The 16,135-nt window shown below is 63.4% G+C and overlaps 8 protein-coding genes across 8 annotated transcripts; 5 read left to right on the top strand and 3 right to left on the bottom strand.

The window, feature by feature from the left end:
* Positions 1–1,585: 1,585 nt before the first annotated feature.
* sym1_0 (Protein sym1) lies at positions 1,586–2,948 on the bottom strand (the record flags this gene model as incomplete). Its single annotated transcript, XM_062769185.1, has 4 exons — positions 2,550–2,948; positions 2,155–2,320; positions 1,879–2,118; positions 1,586–1,833 (listed from the first exon to the last, which is right to left on the bottom strand). The coding sequence occupies exons 1-4, from the start codon at positions 2,772–2,774 to the stop codon at positions 1,586–1,588; spliced, it is 879 nt and encodes a 292-aa protein (XP_062625169.1). The 5' UTR covers positions 2,775–2,948.
* A 431-nt stretch (positions 2,949–3,379) lies between these two features.
* On the bottom strand, positions 3,380–3,838 carry LOC62_02G002674 (uncharacterized protein; the record flags this gene model as incomplete). Its single annotated transcript, XM_062769184.1, has 1 exon — positions 3,380–3,838. One exon carries the CDS (start codon positions 3,836–3,838, stop codon positions 3,380–3,382), a length of 459 nt encoding a protein of 152 aa, XP_062625168.1.
* Positions 3,839–4,444: 606 nt separating this feature from the next.
* LOC62_02G002673 (uncharacterized protein) lies at positions 4,445–4,918 on the top strand (the record flags this gene model as incomplete). The annotated part of the gene is made up of 1 exon (XM_062769183.1): positions 4,445–4,918. One exon carries the CDS (start codon positions 4,445–4,447, stop codon positions 4,916–4,918), a length of 474 nt encoding a protein of 157 aa, XP_062625167.1.
* Positions 4,919–6,277: 1,359 nt separating this feature from the next.
* VWA5A (von Willebrand factor A domain-containing protein 5A) lies at positions 6,278–9,660 on the top strand. The gene is made up of 2 exons (XM_062769182.1): positions 6,278–7,206; positions 7,244–9,660. The coding sequence occupies exons 1-2, from the start codon at positions 6,291–6,293 to the stop codon at positions 9,568–9,570; spliced, it is 3,243 nt and encodes a 1,080-aa protein (XP_062625166.1). The 5' UTR covers positions 6,278–6,290; the 3' UTR covers positions 9,571–9,660.
* A 156-nt stretch (positions 9,661–9,816) lies between these two features.
* Positions 9,817–10,467, top strand: LOC62_02G002671 (uncharacterized protein; the record flags this gene model as incomplete). The annotated part of the gene is made up of 1 exon (XM_062769181.1): positions 9,817–10,467. One exon carries the CDS (start codon positions 9,817–9,819, stop codon positions 10,465–10,467), a length of 651 nt encoding a protein of 216 aa, XP_062625165.1.
* A 485-nt stretch (positions 10,468–10,952) lies between these two features.
* On the top strand, positions 10,953–13,337 carry SPAC1F7.11c_1 (putative transcriptional regulatory protein; the record flags this gene model as incomplete). Its single annotated transcript, XM_062769180.1, has 6 exons — positions 10,953–11,058; positions 11,135–11,690; positions 11,731–12,395; positions 12,432–12,656; positions 12,701–12,852; positions 12,909–13,337. 6 exons carry the CDS (start codon positions 10,953–10,955, stop codon positions 13,335–13,337), a joined length of 2,133 nt encoding a protein of 710 aa, XP_062625164.1.
* A 426-nt stretch (positions 13,338–13,763) lies between these two features.
* Positions 13,764–14,828, top strand: PA2212 (Putative 4-hydroxythreonine-4-phosphate dehydrogenase 2; the record flags this gene model as incomplete). Its single annotated transcript, XM_062769179.1, has 1 exon — positions 13,764–14,828. The coding sequence occupies one exon, from the start codon at positions 13,764–13,766 to the stop codon at positions 14,826–14,828; it is 1,065 nt and encodes a 354-aa protein (XP_062625163.1).
* Positions 14,829–15,054: 226 nt separating this feature from the next.
* Positions 15,055–16,131, bottom strand: PA2418_0 (Putative quercetin 2,3-dioxygenase; the record flags this gene model as incomplete). Its single annotated transcript, XM_062769178.1, has 1 exon — positions 15,055–16,131. One exon carries the CDS (start codon positions 16,129–16,131, stop codon positions 15,055–15,057), a length of 1,077 nt encoding a protein of 358 aa, XP_062625162.1.
* Between the last annotated feature and the right edge of the window lie 4 nt (positions 16,132–16,135).

Genomic DNA, 16,135 nt, shown 5'->3' with positions numbered 1-16,135 from the left:
CCACCCCACCAGTGCCAAGACCGCCACGCCACTAGCGCCGCCACACAGCCGTGTGTGTGGGCAGCTACGACAACTATACCCCACACGCAATGTCGCACCCGCACCGACGATCACCGAGCGCGGGCGAGACCACTCGGTGTCTCACATCTCACACACTCGCATGCTTGTCGATGCCAAGAACACGCCGTGTGGGGTATTATCGAATGGGTGCCAGGTGAGGCAGCTAGCGCGTGTCGGTTCCTCGCCAGGTCCGAGGCGTTGGTCATTGCGTCGTCTGGAGACAAAGGGGATTATCGAATCGTGCCCTTCCCGCAGCAGTAACTGGGGACCTTGACAGCTCGACGTCACTACTGCGAACCGTGTGTATCAGCGGAGCTGACATCCGTTGATACCCCGGCTCCAGGCCACACGCGCCGTCAAGGCCACATTGGCTATCACAGATCCGGGACCTGGCCCTCAGGGCGGCGGTGGACGGTGACACGGGGGCAGAGCCAGCGGGCGGGATAAGCGCGGCACCCACCACGGTGCTCGCTGTTGCGCCGAGCACGCGGTGCACGCACCGAGAAACCGTCCGTGAGACCGACAGACTCCTCCGCACGGTCGGTCGGCCCTCGCCCCGCTCTACTGTGCACGGGGGCAGCTGCGTGCCTGTCTCGGCGCCGCCTGGGCTGATGGCGTCACACCTGCGCGCATATCTCGCTCAGCCTCTCGCTTAGACAAGAAGGCACAGGGTGGGGCGGCGTTTGTCCTGTGCTGTGGTTGGGCAGCGGTGTGCCCGTGTCCACCAGTGCCGCGGCAGTCGCGTAGCCATGGCACGGGGTGGCACGGGGGTAGCGCTTCGTTTGTGGGCATTGTGCGGGTCCCCTGCGGCGGCGTGAACTAACTTCGCCCAGAGACTCTTGGCATTATTATCCGCGACACTCAAGCGAACAGAGCCACCCACGACCCGCGACTATTCGTTTACTCGCTGCGGTTTCACCGCGCGATACCGCCAGGTACCGCCCCCATCGTATCTCCATGCCTCGGAGCAGTCGGGTTTCGCGCCGCGACGACACACGGAGCGCCGTGAGTCAACCTCGGCGTCTAAGCTTGTTCTCGGCGGCATGCCAGGTAAAGTGTGGGGCAGGTGTGCACGGGGGCAGACAGAGGCAAGTCGGCGGCAAGGCGGTAGTGTGCGCCGGCGGTATCGAGGCAGGACGGAGGCGGGGCCGTCATGACGCCGTCGTCGTTGTCTACCCCGCACGCGCTGGCGTGCTCGATACTCCTTGGTCGCCAAAGTCCGATCCCTTCCTGCACCGATCGGGTAAAGCATGATACGGGTGTTGGCGAGGTCGTCGGCAGTTGTTGCCCCACGGAGCGGCGGGGTGTCTCACCTCGTTGTCGTCGCCGTGGCCTGTCGGATGCCCGACTGTCGCCCCAGCGCAAACGCGTTCTCACACAGTGTTCGAGACCTATCGCAGTGCGCCTACGGGTCGATCACAGAGCCCTCATCCTCCCCTCCCCCTTCCACATACGCGTACATCTAAGTCTAAGTTCTAGTCCGCTCAAGCCTCAAGCCGAGCTCTATACAACACCCCATCCCCATCTAAAAGCCCATACGCGTGCCGACGCCGGTCGCGCCGCCGCCCTCAGCACCGCGGATGCGCTCGCGCCTCGCGCGCGCCTTCTCGACAGCATGCTCGGCGCGCTCCACGCCAGCATGGGACGGCTTGTCCTGCGGGTGGGCGGCCGTCTCGGCCGCTTCGGCGGCCTGCGCGATCGCCAGGTCGGCGCTCGCGCGGGCTAGGATCCGGTTGTTCACGTTGTTGATGTACGAGAGCCAGATGTTCCAGCCTGGGGGCGTCAGCGGGTTGCTCCACAGACGGGGTTCTGACTCACCCAACCCGACGGTCTGTTGCACCGCTAGCCGGTGGTGCAGCGGCACGAACGCAAAGTTGATCACCTGTGTCGGGCCGAACACGCACAGACTCTTGATGTACGAGCTCACGAACGCGTGCTCGACCTTCTCTTGCACTTGCGCGGGGCTCTTGCCCTCCAGCACGCCGTTAGAGCCCCAGAACACGCCGACGATGAACGGGCCCCAGATGAGCTGGTCGAGCGCGAGGCGCGCGCCGAGGGCTGCGGGGTCAGCAAGCTACCGGGGACTGCACTCACTTCTCAGCTTGGTTGTGAGACGTATTCTGTCGACGAGGCCGAGCCACGCGTGCGAGAGCGGCGCGAAGACGAGTCCGCCGTCTGCGGGGTCAGTAGCTGCCAGGGGAGTAAATGAGGCTGTCGTGCTGTGGTCACCGGAGGCCGTCGAGCGCACGGACGCGCCAGCCTGACCTTTGTGGGTGGGGACCCCGTCCCCGCCCAGAACCAAGGCGCAGCCCAGCGGCCACGCCGACCGACGAATGCCGCGCACTCCATCGCACGACGACGCCACGCCCAACACCGACATTTCCGCGCCGCCACTACTACGACTCACACAACACGAGCCTCGTGACACGGACCGCCTGGTACTGTCAGCTCCGTACCAGTTTGCCTTGACAACACCTGCGCGCACTCACATCCCACTTGGGCACCGGCTCCTCGCCCTCGCGCTCGATATCACTGCCGACCCTTCGTCCCTCGATACCGAACTGCGCGACGCTGTCGGCGAGCAGAAACATCGACGCGGAGGTGGCCATCTTCGTGCGGAGGGGGTGGGCTTTCAGCTGGGCGAGGTAGGCCTGCCATGCGCTCCGGGCCGTCGCGAGGGGCCGGGTGAGTGTCGCGGCGATTGTTGACGACATGGTGTGCGCGGGGTGGAGGCGAGGTCGGGAAGGTAGTGATGGCTAGCCGATGGGGATGGCGAAGAGGTGGACAGGTGGACAGACGAGCAGACAACGGCGCCGTCGCACCCTCCGCTCTGCTTAAGACGTCTTGAAGCCTCGCCCGACGGAGAAAACAGCTAACAGAGTAATAATAACAAACACGCAATGTCTACAAATGATTCACGGCGCTCTACAAATCCGTGTCGTCGTCGCTGCCCGTCGTACGTGACGCGTTTCGAGATTTTTGTTGTTATTGTCGAATTGTCGAGTCGGAGAAATCGGCCGATGACGCGGGGTCGTCGCGTGGAGACCGCGTGCGGGTCGCGCGGATGTCGTGTGGCATGTCTGAACCGAGCTCGGGTGCTGAGGTGGTTGCCGGTCCGAGAGAATCGCATGCATTGGGGAGGACGCATGAGACACAGTCAAGCCGCGCAGTAAATGCATACACCCGACGCCGTGCCACTCGTATAGACGATCAGCATCACTCTGGAGCCACAGTGCAAAGTCAGCCATCACGCCCCGCCCCGGTGCCCCGGCCGCCCATCTGCCGATCTTCACTTCTGCTTGCATCGCATACGACCTGTCTACTTTCCATTGGGGAACTTGGCGCGCACGTCCGGCGCGAGGCCAGCAACGAACGCGGCCTCCTTGGCCGGGTCGGGCACGGGCACGACGTCGCCAAACTCGAAGATGGTGCTGGGCTCCATGGTAGAGAGGTAGACCCAGACGTTGTCGATGGACACGCCGGTGATCTCCTGCGCGGCCTTGGCGAGGCGGCGCAGCAGGTCCTCGCGGAGCTCGGCGGAGCGCCCGCCGCGGATGTCGCCGCGGATCCAGACGTGTCCCCCCGGCTCGGCGGTGAGCTGCGGCTTGCCCCCGATGTAGCGCTTGCGCGTGGGCGAGTCCTCGTCGATGACGACCTGCGCGAAGAGGTGCGGCGCGCCAGTGCTCTTGTGGTGCGCCTCGGTGATGGCCTGCGCGAGCGCGTCCTTCTTGGCGTCGTTCAAGAGTCCGGCGGGGATGCGCACGACGTAGGTTGGCATAGTGTGGGGCTTGTGGAGTGATGTGGGGACGGTGCGGTGGGTGTCTCTCGGTGTGTGACCGAGGAGCAGGCGCGTTTTATACGCTCGGCGTGTCGGAAACGCAGCGATTGCTTAGTAATACGTCATGGGCGTGATGTGCGGGGAAACATCCGCAGGCGGGGTTGTTATCTTAGCCGGGTGGACACCTCGGTGGAGGTGGACGTGTCGTCAAGCTCGTTAGAGCGGAGGGCTAGGCGGACGCAGATAATCTGCGATCGCCTACCCCGCCTCTGCGGAGCATGGCCGCGCCAGAGTACACACCTCGGTTTGCCGTGGTGTGCAGCTACGGCCGAGAGACGCACAAGTAGGTCTGGCCTCTGGGCCATTGTGCGGGCCTACGGCTTGGCTGCTGCCCTGGGACTTGGCCCCGCACATTGCCAGTTTCCGAGTTATCAGTATAGTGCGGCTCGCGCGCTCCACATCTCGGACGTGATATATGTCGGGGCCGGTGGTGTGGTTGTCGCCACCGGCGCCCATCGTCACTCTCGCCAGATCAACTCGGCCCCAAACATTGAACTCTTAATCTCATCGCACTGACCGACCCCCGACGCGCTCCCTCCACCCAAGATGCCAACATACATCGTCAAAGCCCCGCCCGGCCTGACGGCCGCACAGAAATCAACGATCGCCCAGGCAATAACCGACCGGCACCACGAAGCGACGGGTGCGCCACGGTTTTTCGCGCAGGTCGTGATCGAGGAGGACGGGCCAGCACAGGAACGCCACCTCGGCGGCGTGCCCGCCGCGTCTGCCAACACGAAGGGACATATCTGGGTCCACGGCAACATTCGGTCCGGGCGCAGCAAGAGCGTCAAGGAGACACTAGCGCTCAGCATCATGCGTGATATCGCGCAGATCGCGGACCTCAACGAGGCCTTCGTCTGGGTCTACCTCAGCGAGATCGCGCCGACGAACATGGTCGAGTATGGCCGCGTGCTCCCGCCGCCTGGGGGCGAGGAGGACTGGTTCGCTTCGCTGCCGTACGAGCTGGCGGCGCAGCTCGAGTCTATGGGAACGACGAGGGGCAACTTTGTGCTGTGAGCGGCGAAGCGGTGAATGGGATGGTGTTGAGCGAGCGGCAGGAGTCGTGGTGTGAGTGGGTGGCGCGGTTGGCTTGGCGGAGATTCGAGTAGCCGGCCAACCGGTCCCCGAACAGCCGGTCGCCCCGCCGCCTCCACCGCGGAGTGAAGTTAAACCTGTACAACGAGGTCAGACATTCAAAGAGATGCATGGTTGCAAAGTGTTGAGATCGGTGCAAGATGAATGATTTAGTGCGAGAGTGCGAGGCAGGCGTCGAGCTTCCCGAATTCCCAGTGCGTGCACGTCGCTCCAGCGCATCGATCTGGTGTCGGCGTGTCGATCTGGCGATCCAACGTGGAGGGTTGATTGTCGTGGTGTCACTTCTTGCCAGTTCGAGGTTGCGGTCGCACTTCGCCTGGACCGCGAGCCGATGTGCCTTCTATTCACCTTGAGCACATTTGGACAAAGTGCATGACTGACAGCGCGACAGAATGCGTCGCGCATGTCTCGCACTGAGATAACCGGCCCGAAAGTCGCGCAAGCAGTTGTCGCATGCCGGATCCGGGTGGCAACATGATGCTTTCTGGGGTCACGACACGGAGACGATGCCGGGAAGGAAAACAGGCACGACACGACCTGTTGTGCACGAGTGCGCGATTAAAGTGCTCACTGAGTGGCAAGGTGCACTCGCCACCACCACCTTGCATGATTGCTTGCAGGTCGATGCGGTGGTTGTAGTCGATATTGAGCGGTGCAGCGGTGCGAAAGTGTCTTGGACTGCCTGATCTCATTTGGGCGATTATCGCACGCACGCCTTGATCGCGACCCGCGGCTTGTGATCGAAATCAAGACGCCACCGAGACGGCTCTGGCTGCAGTTTCGACACGTCTCCTCTACACGTTGTAGACCATCTGCCCCTCGTTCCTCCCCCTCCCCGTCACATTCCCACGTCTTTGTCAGATGCTGACTATGCATTGGAGCTGCTCCGAGTCGTTTGGCGACCACTGGCTCAGTCAAGCTGGGGTGGTCTGGGGATATCAGTGCTGGCTGGCTGCCTTCCCTGAGATGAGATGCGGAAAACGGCGTTCCTGGCCGCTGGGCCAGATTCGGATCAGGTGATCCGTGCGTCACTTTGACTTTCACCGCCTTTCGCCACCCAACGCGTCAGCTACCGCAGACATCACTCCTTGGCGGCGCCTTGGCAGCAGCACGCATCGGGGGTCGTGTCTTCCTCGCCTTCCTTTTCAGTGCAACCTGCATGTCCAGCACCAGCACTACTTAAACCTGTCCCAACCCCCCCTCGACTCTTCATTTACCCACTACCTCTCAAACTACTTTCACAACACCCAACCCCCAACAACACCACCACCACCACCACCCGCAACACGCAATCATGGCCTCCCTTCCTTGGTGCGGCTGTTACACGGTCATCAAGATCACAGAACCCTATGAGCGCTACGAGAAGAAGTACCTGCCCATCGTCGGAATCAAGTCCCACACTCGCATCCTGGCCACAACTTCCCGCACCACCTTGACCCAGACCTTCCAGAACACCAATGACAAGGCGCTCAAGGAGGTCCAGTACACCTTTCCCCTGTACGACGGCGTCACTGTCGTCGGCTTCACCTTCACGGTCGCCGGTGTCACAACCCGAGGTCTTGTCAAGGAGAGGGAGGAGGCAAAGGCCGAGTACAAGGCCGCCGTGGACCGCGGTGAGACGGCGGGTCTGCTCGAGCAGAGCTTGGACGCTGGTGACGTGTTTGCGACCTCGATTGGCAACGTCCCCGCTGGGGAGACGGTCACGGTCAAGATCGAGTACCTCGGCGTTCTCAACCACGACGCTCAGGTCGACGGCATCAGGTTGACTATCCCAACGGCCGTCGCACCGCGGTATGGAGCGTCCGACTCGTACTCTACGCCTGCCAAGCTTGCCGACGAGCCCTTCCAGGTGACTGTCGACGCCGAGATGCCCGCGGGTTCGGTCATCAAGTCGATCCAATCGCCTTCGCACACTCTTACGGTTAACATTGGAACGACATCAGCGGCACCGGATGCCGAGCCGTCATTCTCCAAGGCTTCAGCTTCTCTGGCTCTCAAGTCTACCACGCTCGACAAGGATTTCGTCGTCCAGGTCGTGGCCACCAACCTCGGAGAGCCTTCAGCCGTTTTGGAAACGCACCCGACCCTCCCCAATCAACGTGCCATCATGGCCTCCCTGGTCCCCAAGTTTGAGCTGCCATCCGAGGCCCCAGAGCTGGTCTTCATCTGCGACCGTAGTGGAAGCATGGGCGCGAAGATGAGTGATTTGAGTATGTCTTTTACCAGTCAGACAGCGCTGACACGCAGGATCTGCCCTCCAGATTTTCCTCAAGTCCCTTCCAGTCGGAGTCAAGTTCAACATCTGTTGCTTTGGGTCGAGTTTCGACTTCTTGTGGCCCAAGTCACAAACCTACTCGGCCGAAACACTCAAGAAAGCGGCCGCCTACGTCGATGGCTTTGTGTCCAACTATGGTGGCACAGAGATGTACCAACCCGTCGAGGCCACCTTCAAGCAGCGCTACACCGACCTCAACCTCGAGGTCTTCCTCCTCACCGATGGGGAGATTTGGGATCAAGACAAGCTGTTCCAGCTCATCAATGAGAATGTGGAGACGAGCAAGGGTGCAGTGCGCGTCTTCACTCTTGGCATCGGTTCTGGCGCCAGTTCAGCGCTGGTGGAAGGTGCTGCCTGTGCCGGCAAGGGCTTCAGCCAGTCGGTCGCCGACAATGAAAAGATGGACAAGAAGGTGATTCGCATGCTCAAGGCATCTCTCCTTCCTCACATCAGCGACTACACCCTGGAAATCAAGTACGACAAACCAGAGCTGGCGGTTGATGGCGAGGACGACTTCGAGATCATTGACAAGGTGGGAGCCCTGGTCATTGACGACCGGGCCTCGGAAAAGACGGTTGTCGGCGTCACCCAGGAGCCTGCCAAGCCGGTCATCAACTTGTTCAACAAGGATCAGAAGACAGACGACACCATAAAGGTGGACCTCAATTCTGCCCTGCCGGTCATTGCCGAGCCCAAGTATCTCCAGACCCCCTACGAGATTCCTCCACTTTTCCCATTCAATCGCACCAACGTCTACGTTCTCCTCTCCGACAGCACCCCCACGCGGACTCCAACTTCAATCATCCTCCGCGCTACGTCCAAGCACGGCCCTCTTCAGTTGGACATCCCTCTCACCGTTCTCGAGAACAAGCAAGAAACCATCCACCAGCTGGCTGCCCGCGACGCAGTTAAGGATCTCGAGGAGGGCCGCGGCTGGCTCACAAAGGCGAAAGACGCAAACGGCAAACTTGTGAAGGACAAGCACCCCGGTCGCTTTGACGACCTTGTCAAGCGCGAAGCTGTCCGTCTTGGTGTCAGGTACCAAGTCGGCGGCAAGTGGTGCTCCTTTGTCGCCATTCAAGACTCGACCGAAGAAAAGAACGCTCGAGTCGTCGGAGAGGCTGTCGAAGCGCACAAGAATGCTCGTAATGAGTACGCTTACGGCGGTCCTGTGTACGCGAGTGCTCCCGCATCCGCCATACTCCGGACGTCAGCACCAAGGACCAGGGCAATGTTCAGGGGAGGCGCCGCAGCCGTTCCACCACCGCCTCCGGCTCCGATGGCATCAGCTCCGATGACTGGGGCAATGTTCTCAAGCAGGGGAAGCGCCGCCGCTGCTCCACCACCGCCTCCCGCGCCGATGGCACCAGCTCTTCCGATGGCATTTGGCGCTCCTGCGACGACATATGATACCGCGCCCGCGCCCGGCGGTCTGTTCGGTGGCCGTGCATCTGCGCCCCTGTTTGGTGGCTTTGGTGGTTCGAGCAAGAAGGTTTCCAGCTCAAACCGTACGTTTGATTCGAGACCTGGATTCGGTTTCGGATCCTCTGCCTCATCAGCTCCACTCTCCTCATTCGGCCAAAGCAGTGCGTTTGGCACGGCCCCCACTCCAGCTCTCTTTGGAGATAACTCCTCAGCTGGCGGGCCGTTTGGTCAAGCAGCTCCAAGGCCCAGTGCCTTTGGCTCGAGTGCAGCGGGGGCAAGGGGCCTCTTTGGACCCAAACCCCAAGTGGCGGGCAGCCTTGGCGCGGGCGTCAGACCACTTCATCATGGTGTTTTTGACACCAGCATGATTGCGCCTGCTAACACTTGGTCAGCCGCTGGTGGCCAGGTTCGGGCCACTTGGGGCGCTGATGACGACGCCGCCGCCCTCCCCCCCCATGCGCCACCACCTGCGGCGCCCAAGCCCAGGGCCTCCACTGGCTACGGCTCTCCAGCCTACCCTGCTGCTACTGCTGACGAAGTTGCAGTGGTTGCGGAGGCAATTCCAGTCGTCGTTGAGAAGGAGGTTGCGCTCCCAGCAGACAGCCTCGGCGCTCTCATCCAGCTGCAGGCCTTTGAGGGCAACTGGTCTTGGAGTGCGCACCTTGAACGCATCCTCGGCACGGCGGCATCCAAGTACGCTACTGCCGGCGACGTTACTGCGACGGCTGCGACTATCGCATTCTTCAAGAAGAAGCTCGCCGACGACCGCGAGGTGTGGGAGCTGGTTGTGGAGAAGGCCGAGGCATGGCTTGCGGCCGAGGTCGGTGACGCGGCTGCTAAGGCCTTCGTCGCGGACCTGGAGGGGCTGTTTTAAGTAAAAAGTAGTGTAGCAGCGTTGTTAAAAGCTCCCTAGTGGGCACGGGTGATGTGAAGGAGGTACATAGTTGTTTGTCAAATGCATGCCTCGAACTCAAAGACAGGCGCGTGGTGCAGCACATCGCCGAGCGCCGAGCCGGTGCTCACGTGACGTGTCCGGCTAGCGGGCAGCAACTCGCCGACAGTCGTTCGACTTTTGTCGACACCGGCTCCATCCACCAACAACACATTCACCCACTCCACAATGGTCAACTGGCGCCTAGTGACGACGGTCGCGCTCGGCCAGCTGCTGATCGCCGAGGCGGGCGCGCTCGACACGACGAGATACATTGCCAAGCCGCTCGCCTCGGTCGGCTTCCTCGGTGCGGCGTTCACCGCGCCGCGCGCCAACACTGCCCTGGGGCGGATCATCATCGCGTCCCTCCTGCTCGCGTTCATCGGCGACGTGCTCCTCCTCTTCGACGAGCGCGAGACGCCGCTCGCCTTCATCGGCGGCATTGGCGCCTTCCTCCTCGGGCACGTGGGGTACATTTTGGCGTTCCGCAAGTCCAAGCTGTACACTAGCCTGTTCTACCCGCTGCTCGGCATCCTCCTCCTGCCGGCAATCGTCACCTGGCGCTGGCTCTCCTCCTCGACGACGCCTGGCGTGCCGCCCGAAATGGTCGTCCCCGTCATCGCGTACATCGCCGTCATTACGCTCATGGAGGCGACGGCCCTCGCGACCGCCCCGGCAAGCCGATACCCCTACGCGCAGGCGCTCGGCGCGACGCTCTTCTTCCTCTCCGACCTGTTCGTCGCGCGCCAGGTGTTCGTCGCGCAGGAGTGGGTCAACGCCGGCGTCGGCCTGCCGCTGTACTATGCCGCTCAGCACGTTATCGCCGGGCTGCTGTACTAGGCGGGGCCGGGGCGGACGGGGCGAGCGCGAGGCGCGAGCCCGGGCAGGGGTCGTTGGGGTTTATCAATGTCGATGTCCGTGCACTTGCTGGAACCTGCAGCGCCAAGCGATGCCCATATGCGATGCATTTCATAGATGAGAAGTGGAGCGTTGTGGCCAACGGCTATCTACACCACTCCGCCAGCGCGGACCGGGTCAATTATCGGCGGGTATTCGGCCCAATGCACATGCACACCCGTGTCGCCGAGTAGCCCTGCAGCGTGCAGCGTACAGCCCTCTACATATGTACAGGGGATTGCACAAGGCCTGCCGGGACGGCCACCGAGCCTCCGAGCCTCCGAAGACCCACCACTTACTTGGCCCCGCACGACAACTCCGTTCCGGAGCCTTGGCGCTCCGGACCGAGAAATCATGTTATCCACCCACCGACCCGGGGCTGACAATCTCTCCATCGACCAACCAACCAACCAACCACTCTCGCCGTAATGGACATGACTGCGGGCAGCTGGACGACGCCGTCGCCGTCCTCGCCGCCGAGGAAGCGGCGCACGTACCCGTCTTGCGCGGAGTGCAAGCGGACCAAGGCGAAGTGTGAGTGTCGACGGTGGCGGGGAGCCTACCCCACGCCGAGCCCCCCGAACCGGCCGGCGCTGACGCCCACGCGCAGGCTCCCGCTCGTGGCCGTGCACCGAGTGCTCGAAGCGCGGCATCGCGCACCTGTGCCCGGACGAAGTGACCTCCACTGCTCCGCCGAAGGCGCAGACGATCGCCGTGCTCACCAAACGGGTCGCGGAGCTCGAGGCGCGCTTACAGCGGCTGGGACAGGGCGTCGCGGAGGACAACGACGTGCTGCCCCGCAAGCAAGCATCAGCGGCCTCGGCTACGCCGTCTGCCGCCTCGCCCGCCGCGCCGCGGCCGCACGACATGACGGCCCTGCTTGGCCGGCTTGCGCTCGGCCCGACGGCGGCCACGACGAAGCGGTATGCCGGGACGGAGGGCGCGGCGTTCTACCTCTCTGAGGATGACGAGAGCGACGACGAGTCCCGCAGCGACCGGCTCGACGAGCTCGGCCTCGCTGTGCCGTGGGCGCGGAGCGGCGCGCCCCGCCTCGGCCGCATGGGCGGGCTGCCGGGTGCCCTGCTCGACCGGTGCCGCGAGCTCATGGTCTCGCGCCGCGTCGCGCGCGAGCTGTGGGCTGCGTTCTGGGAGCTGACTTCGTGGCGGTGAGCCCCGGCCATGGGATACAAGCTAACGCTTGCGCAGTGTTCAGCCCCTCACGCCGGCGTTCTTCGACGCGCACATCCTCCCAGGGCTGTACGACGCGCCGTCCGGCCCGTCCGCGCACCACCTCGCGGTGCTCTTCGCCATTGTGGCCGCGACGCTGACGCTTGACTCGGGTACGTCGGGCGTGCGCCAGCGCCTGCCGAGCACGAGCGCGACGCGATACCTGCACACGAGCTGGGCGCTGCTCGTGTGCGGCAACGTCTTCACGTCGACGACGCTCGAGAGCCTGCTTGCCATCGCGCTGATCGGGCTGTGCCTCCTGAATGCGGACGACAAGAAGAGCCCCGACGGGAGCTTTGCGCTCTTCGGCCTGGGTGTGCGCCTGGCCGTTATTGCGGGCTATCACCGGGACCCGGCGCTGCTCTATGCCGATATGAGCGTCGAGGAGATGGACGCGCGCAGGCGGATATGGCACGAGTTGCTCGCCAGCGACCGGCTGCATGTGAGTGGGAGGATCCTAGGGGGAGCTGACGCTCAGTCCATGCCGGCGCTGCTGCCCAACTCGGTCGACCTGAACCACTACGACACCAAACTGCCGTCTGACGCCGACGCGCGCGGGTACTTCGTCTGGAAGTGGACTATCGGGGTACAGATCTGCAAGGTGGTCGACTACTGGACCTCTGTGCGGATTCCAAGCTACGATGGTGGGTGCGTCGTTGAGGGCAGAGCTGACGCCGCAGCGCTGCAAGACATTGACGCAGGGCTTCGTCGCCTGTTGAACGCCCTCCCGGCCACCCTGCGCTCCGGAGACCTCCCGCGCGACGCGTTCCCCCTCGCGCGGCCCAGCGCGCCGGCAGTACAGGCCTCGCGCGCGCCATCGGCCGGGGAAGCGCCAGAGCCCGAGTCGACCGACGTCGTCGTCCGCCAGCGTATCCGCCTCGCCATGCACTTCTGCATGCTGTTCTGTGAGCTGATACTGGTACCTCGGACCCCGCTGACCCGCTCCCAGTCTACCTCCACCGCCCGTGCTTCATCCGCGCGCTCGTCGCCAACGACAGCACGATGGACCTGAGCGTTCAGACCATGGTTGAGACGTGCGAGCATGTCGTCACGCTCACGGGGGCGGTGATGGCGCTCGACTGGTCCTTGAGCCGGTGGTTTGTGAGTGTGGCGACGTCCCAGCGACTTCCAATTGCCACTCGCTGACACCGGCCCAGTCCTTCGCGGCAGACCTCTTCTCCGTGCTCCACTGCCTCACGGCCCTGATCATCAAGTCGACCGACCCGCTCGCAGCCCACGGGTACATGACGCAGCTGGAGCGCGGCGTCGAGATCCTACAATGGACATGCAACCTGCACCCGACGAGCAAGAACCGCGCGTTGTTGCAAGGCGCGACGAAGCTGCTCGCCAACGCCAAGGCGAGCGCGGGCGACATGGGCGGCGCAAGCAGCGAGGCACAGCAGCCGAGCCTGAGCCCGCTGTGGAACGAGTGGCTCGGCGCCATGGCACCTATCGGTGCGCCGGTATCGTTTGAGGGCCTCGGAGGGGGGGGTGCATTGGGTATGGGGCTCGACGTTGGGGCTGGCGGCGGTGAGATTGGCGTCGACGCAATCTTGGGCATGCTGGATCAATCGGGCATGTGGTAGACAAACTTGATAGAGCCGGTTGAGATCTGCATATCAGAACAGTCACGTTAGTGAAGACATACATATCAGAGCCGCGTTAATGCACACATACATGCTACTGTGATCCCTGCAAATCCTGCAACCTGCAACAGAGCGGACTGCGGCGTCTGCAGCACTTGCGCGCAAAGTGTCAACACCCGGCGACAGCCGCCCCGTTCCGGACCGGACCCACCTCCGTTCCGGAGCGGTAGCTCAAACCCACCACAACGCTCCGGTTCGGCCCCCCTGTCGCTCTCCTCTCTCCCGCCAGTACGACAAATGCAAGCATACCCACGACCCACGCCTCGGCCCGGGCATCGGTGCGCCTCCGTTGCGGGGTATGCCCCGCCTTCATAAAGCGCGAGGGTAGAGGACGGGCAGGCGTAACCCCCAACGAACACTACGACAATGGCAATCACGACGACCCCCGCCCCGCCCCGCCCTCGCATCGCGCTCACGATGGGCGACCCCGCCGGCGTCGGCCCGGAGCTCGCGGCGCGCCTGCTCGCCAACCCGGCCAACAGGGCCAAGGCGGACATCTACGTGCTGGCCGACCAGAGCGAGGTCGACGCGGCGGCCGCGATCGTGGGCGTCACTATCCCGACGGCGGCCACGCCGTCGGCGGACGCCGTAGCCATCCTCGACGACGGAACGGCGCCTACGACGCCAGTTGTCCCCCGCGCGGTGTCGGTCGAGGCGGGCGCGCGCACGCTGCACCAGCTTAACCGCGCGCTGGCGCTCGCGAACGCCGGCAAGGTCGACGCGATCGTCTTCACGCCGCTCAACAAGACGTCCCTCCACATGGCGGGCATGCACGAGGAGGACGAGCTGCGGTGGTTCGCGAAAGCGCTGTCGTACGACGGCCCGACGTCGGAAATTAACATCATCAAGGGGCTGTGGACGGCGCGGGTTACCTCTCACGTGGGGATCAAGGACGTGGCCGCGCTTGTGACGCGCGAGAGCACGCTGTCGGCGATCACGCTGCTGCATTCGCTGCTGTCCGACTCTGGCATTCAGTCGCCGCGTATCGGCATCTGCTCCTTGAACCCACATAACGGCGAGAATGGCCTCTTTGGCACCGAGGAGATCGAGCACATCCGCCCCGCGGTCGCCGACGCCAAGGCAAACGGCATCGACGCGGACGGGCCGTACCCGTGCGACACGATATTCCTCGCGCGCCACAAGTACGACGGCATCGTGAGCATGTACCATGACCAGGGGCAGATCGCGATCAAGCTCTTGGGCTTCGACGGCGGCGTGACGGTGCAGGGCGGGCTGCCGGTCGTCATTGCCACCCCGGCGCACGGCACCGCGTTCGATATCGCCGGCACAGGCAAGGCGAGCGTCAACTCCTCGCAGAACGCGCTGGATGTGGCTATTGCCATTGCTGGGCGCCGCGCGGCGCGGAGGGCAGAGGGCGGGAAGAAGGTGAATGGGGTCAGTGTGCCTCCTGCGGCTGAGGTTGTAGTTTAGAATGCATCGTGGTTCAAGGCAACGTACTGGTAGGTGAGGTTAGTGAGGTGCAACGATTCAAGGTACAATCATAAATGGCATTCAGGTATGGTACAGGCCATGACTAGTCTAAATTACACGGCAATGATATGGTGCTGTGGTTGTTTGTGTTGGGAACTCGTTGCTGGTGCTTCTTCATTCGAACTGCGGGCGACGGGAGGCTCGCTCGCACTACTCCGTCGCGCGCTTACGCCTTGGCGGCAGCGGGCTCGCCCTCGGGGTACTCGTAGTGGCCGTCGGGGAACTTGGCGAAGCGCGGCTTGTCGGCGGGGTAGACTGGTGCGGACGAGCCCCAAGGCCAGCCGCCAAACTCGGTCTTGCGGTAGAGGTCAAAGGCCTCCTGGATCTCCTTCTGGGTGTTCATGACGAAGGGGCCGTGCTTGGCGACGGGCTCGTCGATGTCGACGCCCTGGAGAACGAGGACCTTGACGGGGGCGTTGCCGGCGGTAAGCGTCAGGCGCTCGGTGGTGATGCTCTCGGCGCTCTGCTCGAAGCCGGCCTTGTTGTCAACCCACGTGCCCGAGACGTTGACCTTGGCCTGGTCGCTGCGGTCGCGGTCGTGGACGTAGAGGAGGCGCTTGGTCTTGGGGTTGTTCGCGACTGGCAGCTTGACGCTGGCGCGGGCATCGAGATCAACGAGGTATATGGCGACGTCGCCGTTCGGGTCGGAGGCGTACGAGTTCTTGGGCGGAGCGGGCGACTTGACGCCGTCAAACTCGCCGGCGATCACGCGGACCTTGGCGGTGCCCTGTGTAGACTCCTTGGTGACGACGGGGATCGAGTCGGACCACATCATGACAAAGTCGGGCGGCGAGCCCTTCTTGGCGGCGGGGAGGTTGATCCAGATCTGGTACATTTCCATGGGGTTGGGCTTGTCCTCGTGGACGAGGGGGAACATCTCCGAGTGGCTAATGCCGTTGCCGGCGGTCACCCACTGGACGTCGCCTGGGCCATAGCGTGCGCCGGCGCCCGCCGAGTCGTGGTGGTCGATGAGGCCCTTGTCGACGATCGAGATCGTCTCAAAGCCCTTGTGCGGGTGCGCGGGGAAGCCGGGGACCGTCTTGCCGTGGTACATGTTCCAGCCGGACGCGTGCCCGAAGTCAGAGCCGATGTGGTGGCCTGCCGTGCCCGTGATGGGGCCCAGGCCCTTGTTGCCGGCCGGGTAGTCGTCGCGGTGGAAGACGGCAAAGATGAAGGGGCCGATGCCGCGCCATGGGGCGCCGAGGTCGACGACCTTGCCGAGGGTCTTCTTGATAGAGGACATTGGT

The sequence above is a fragment of the Vanrija pseudolonga genome, chromosome 2 (assembly GCF_020906515.1).
Source record: "Vanrija pseudolonga chromosome 2, complete sequence".
Taxonomy (NCBI): Eukaryota; Fungi; Basidiomycota; class Tremellomycetes; order Trichosporonales; family Trichosporonaceae; genus Vanrija; species Vanrija pseudolonga.
This window is presented reverse-complemented; position numbering and strand designations above follow the sequence as displayed.

Bases quoted from the DNA above. Each gene is read 5' to 3' on its own strand.
- VWA5A (XM_062769182.1), top strand. From the start codon at position 6,291: ATGGCCTCCCTTCCTTGGTGCGGCTGTTACACGGTCATCAAGATCACA. The intron at 7,207-7,243 runs GTATGTCTTTTA...GCTGACACGCAG, and splicing joins CGCGAAGATGAGTGATTTGA to GATCTGCCCTCCAGATTTTC.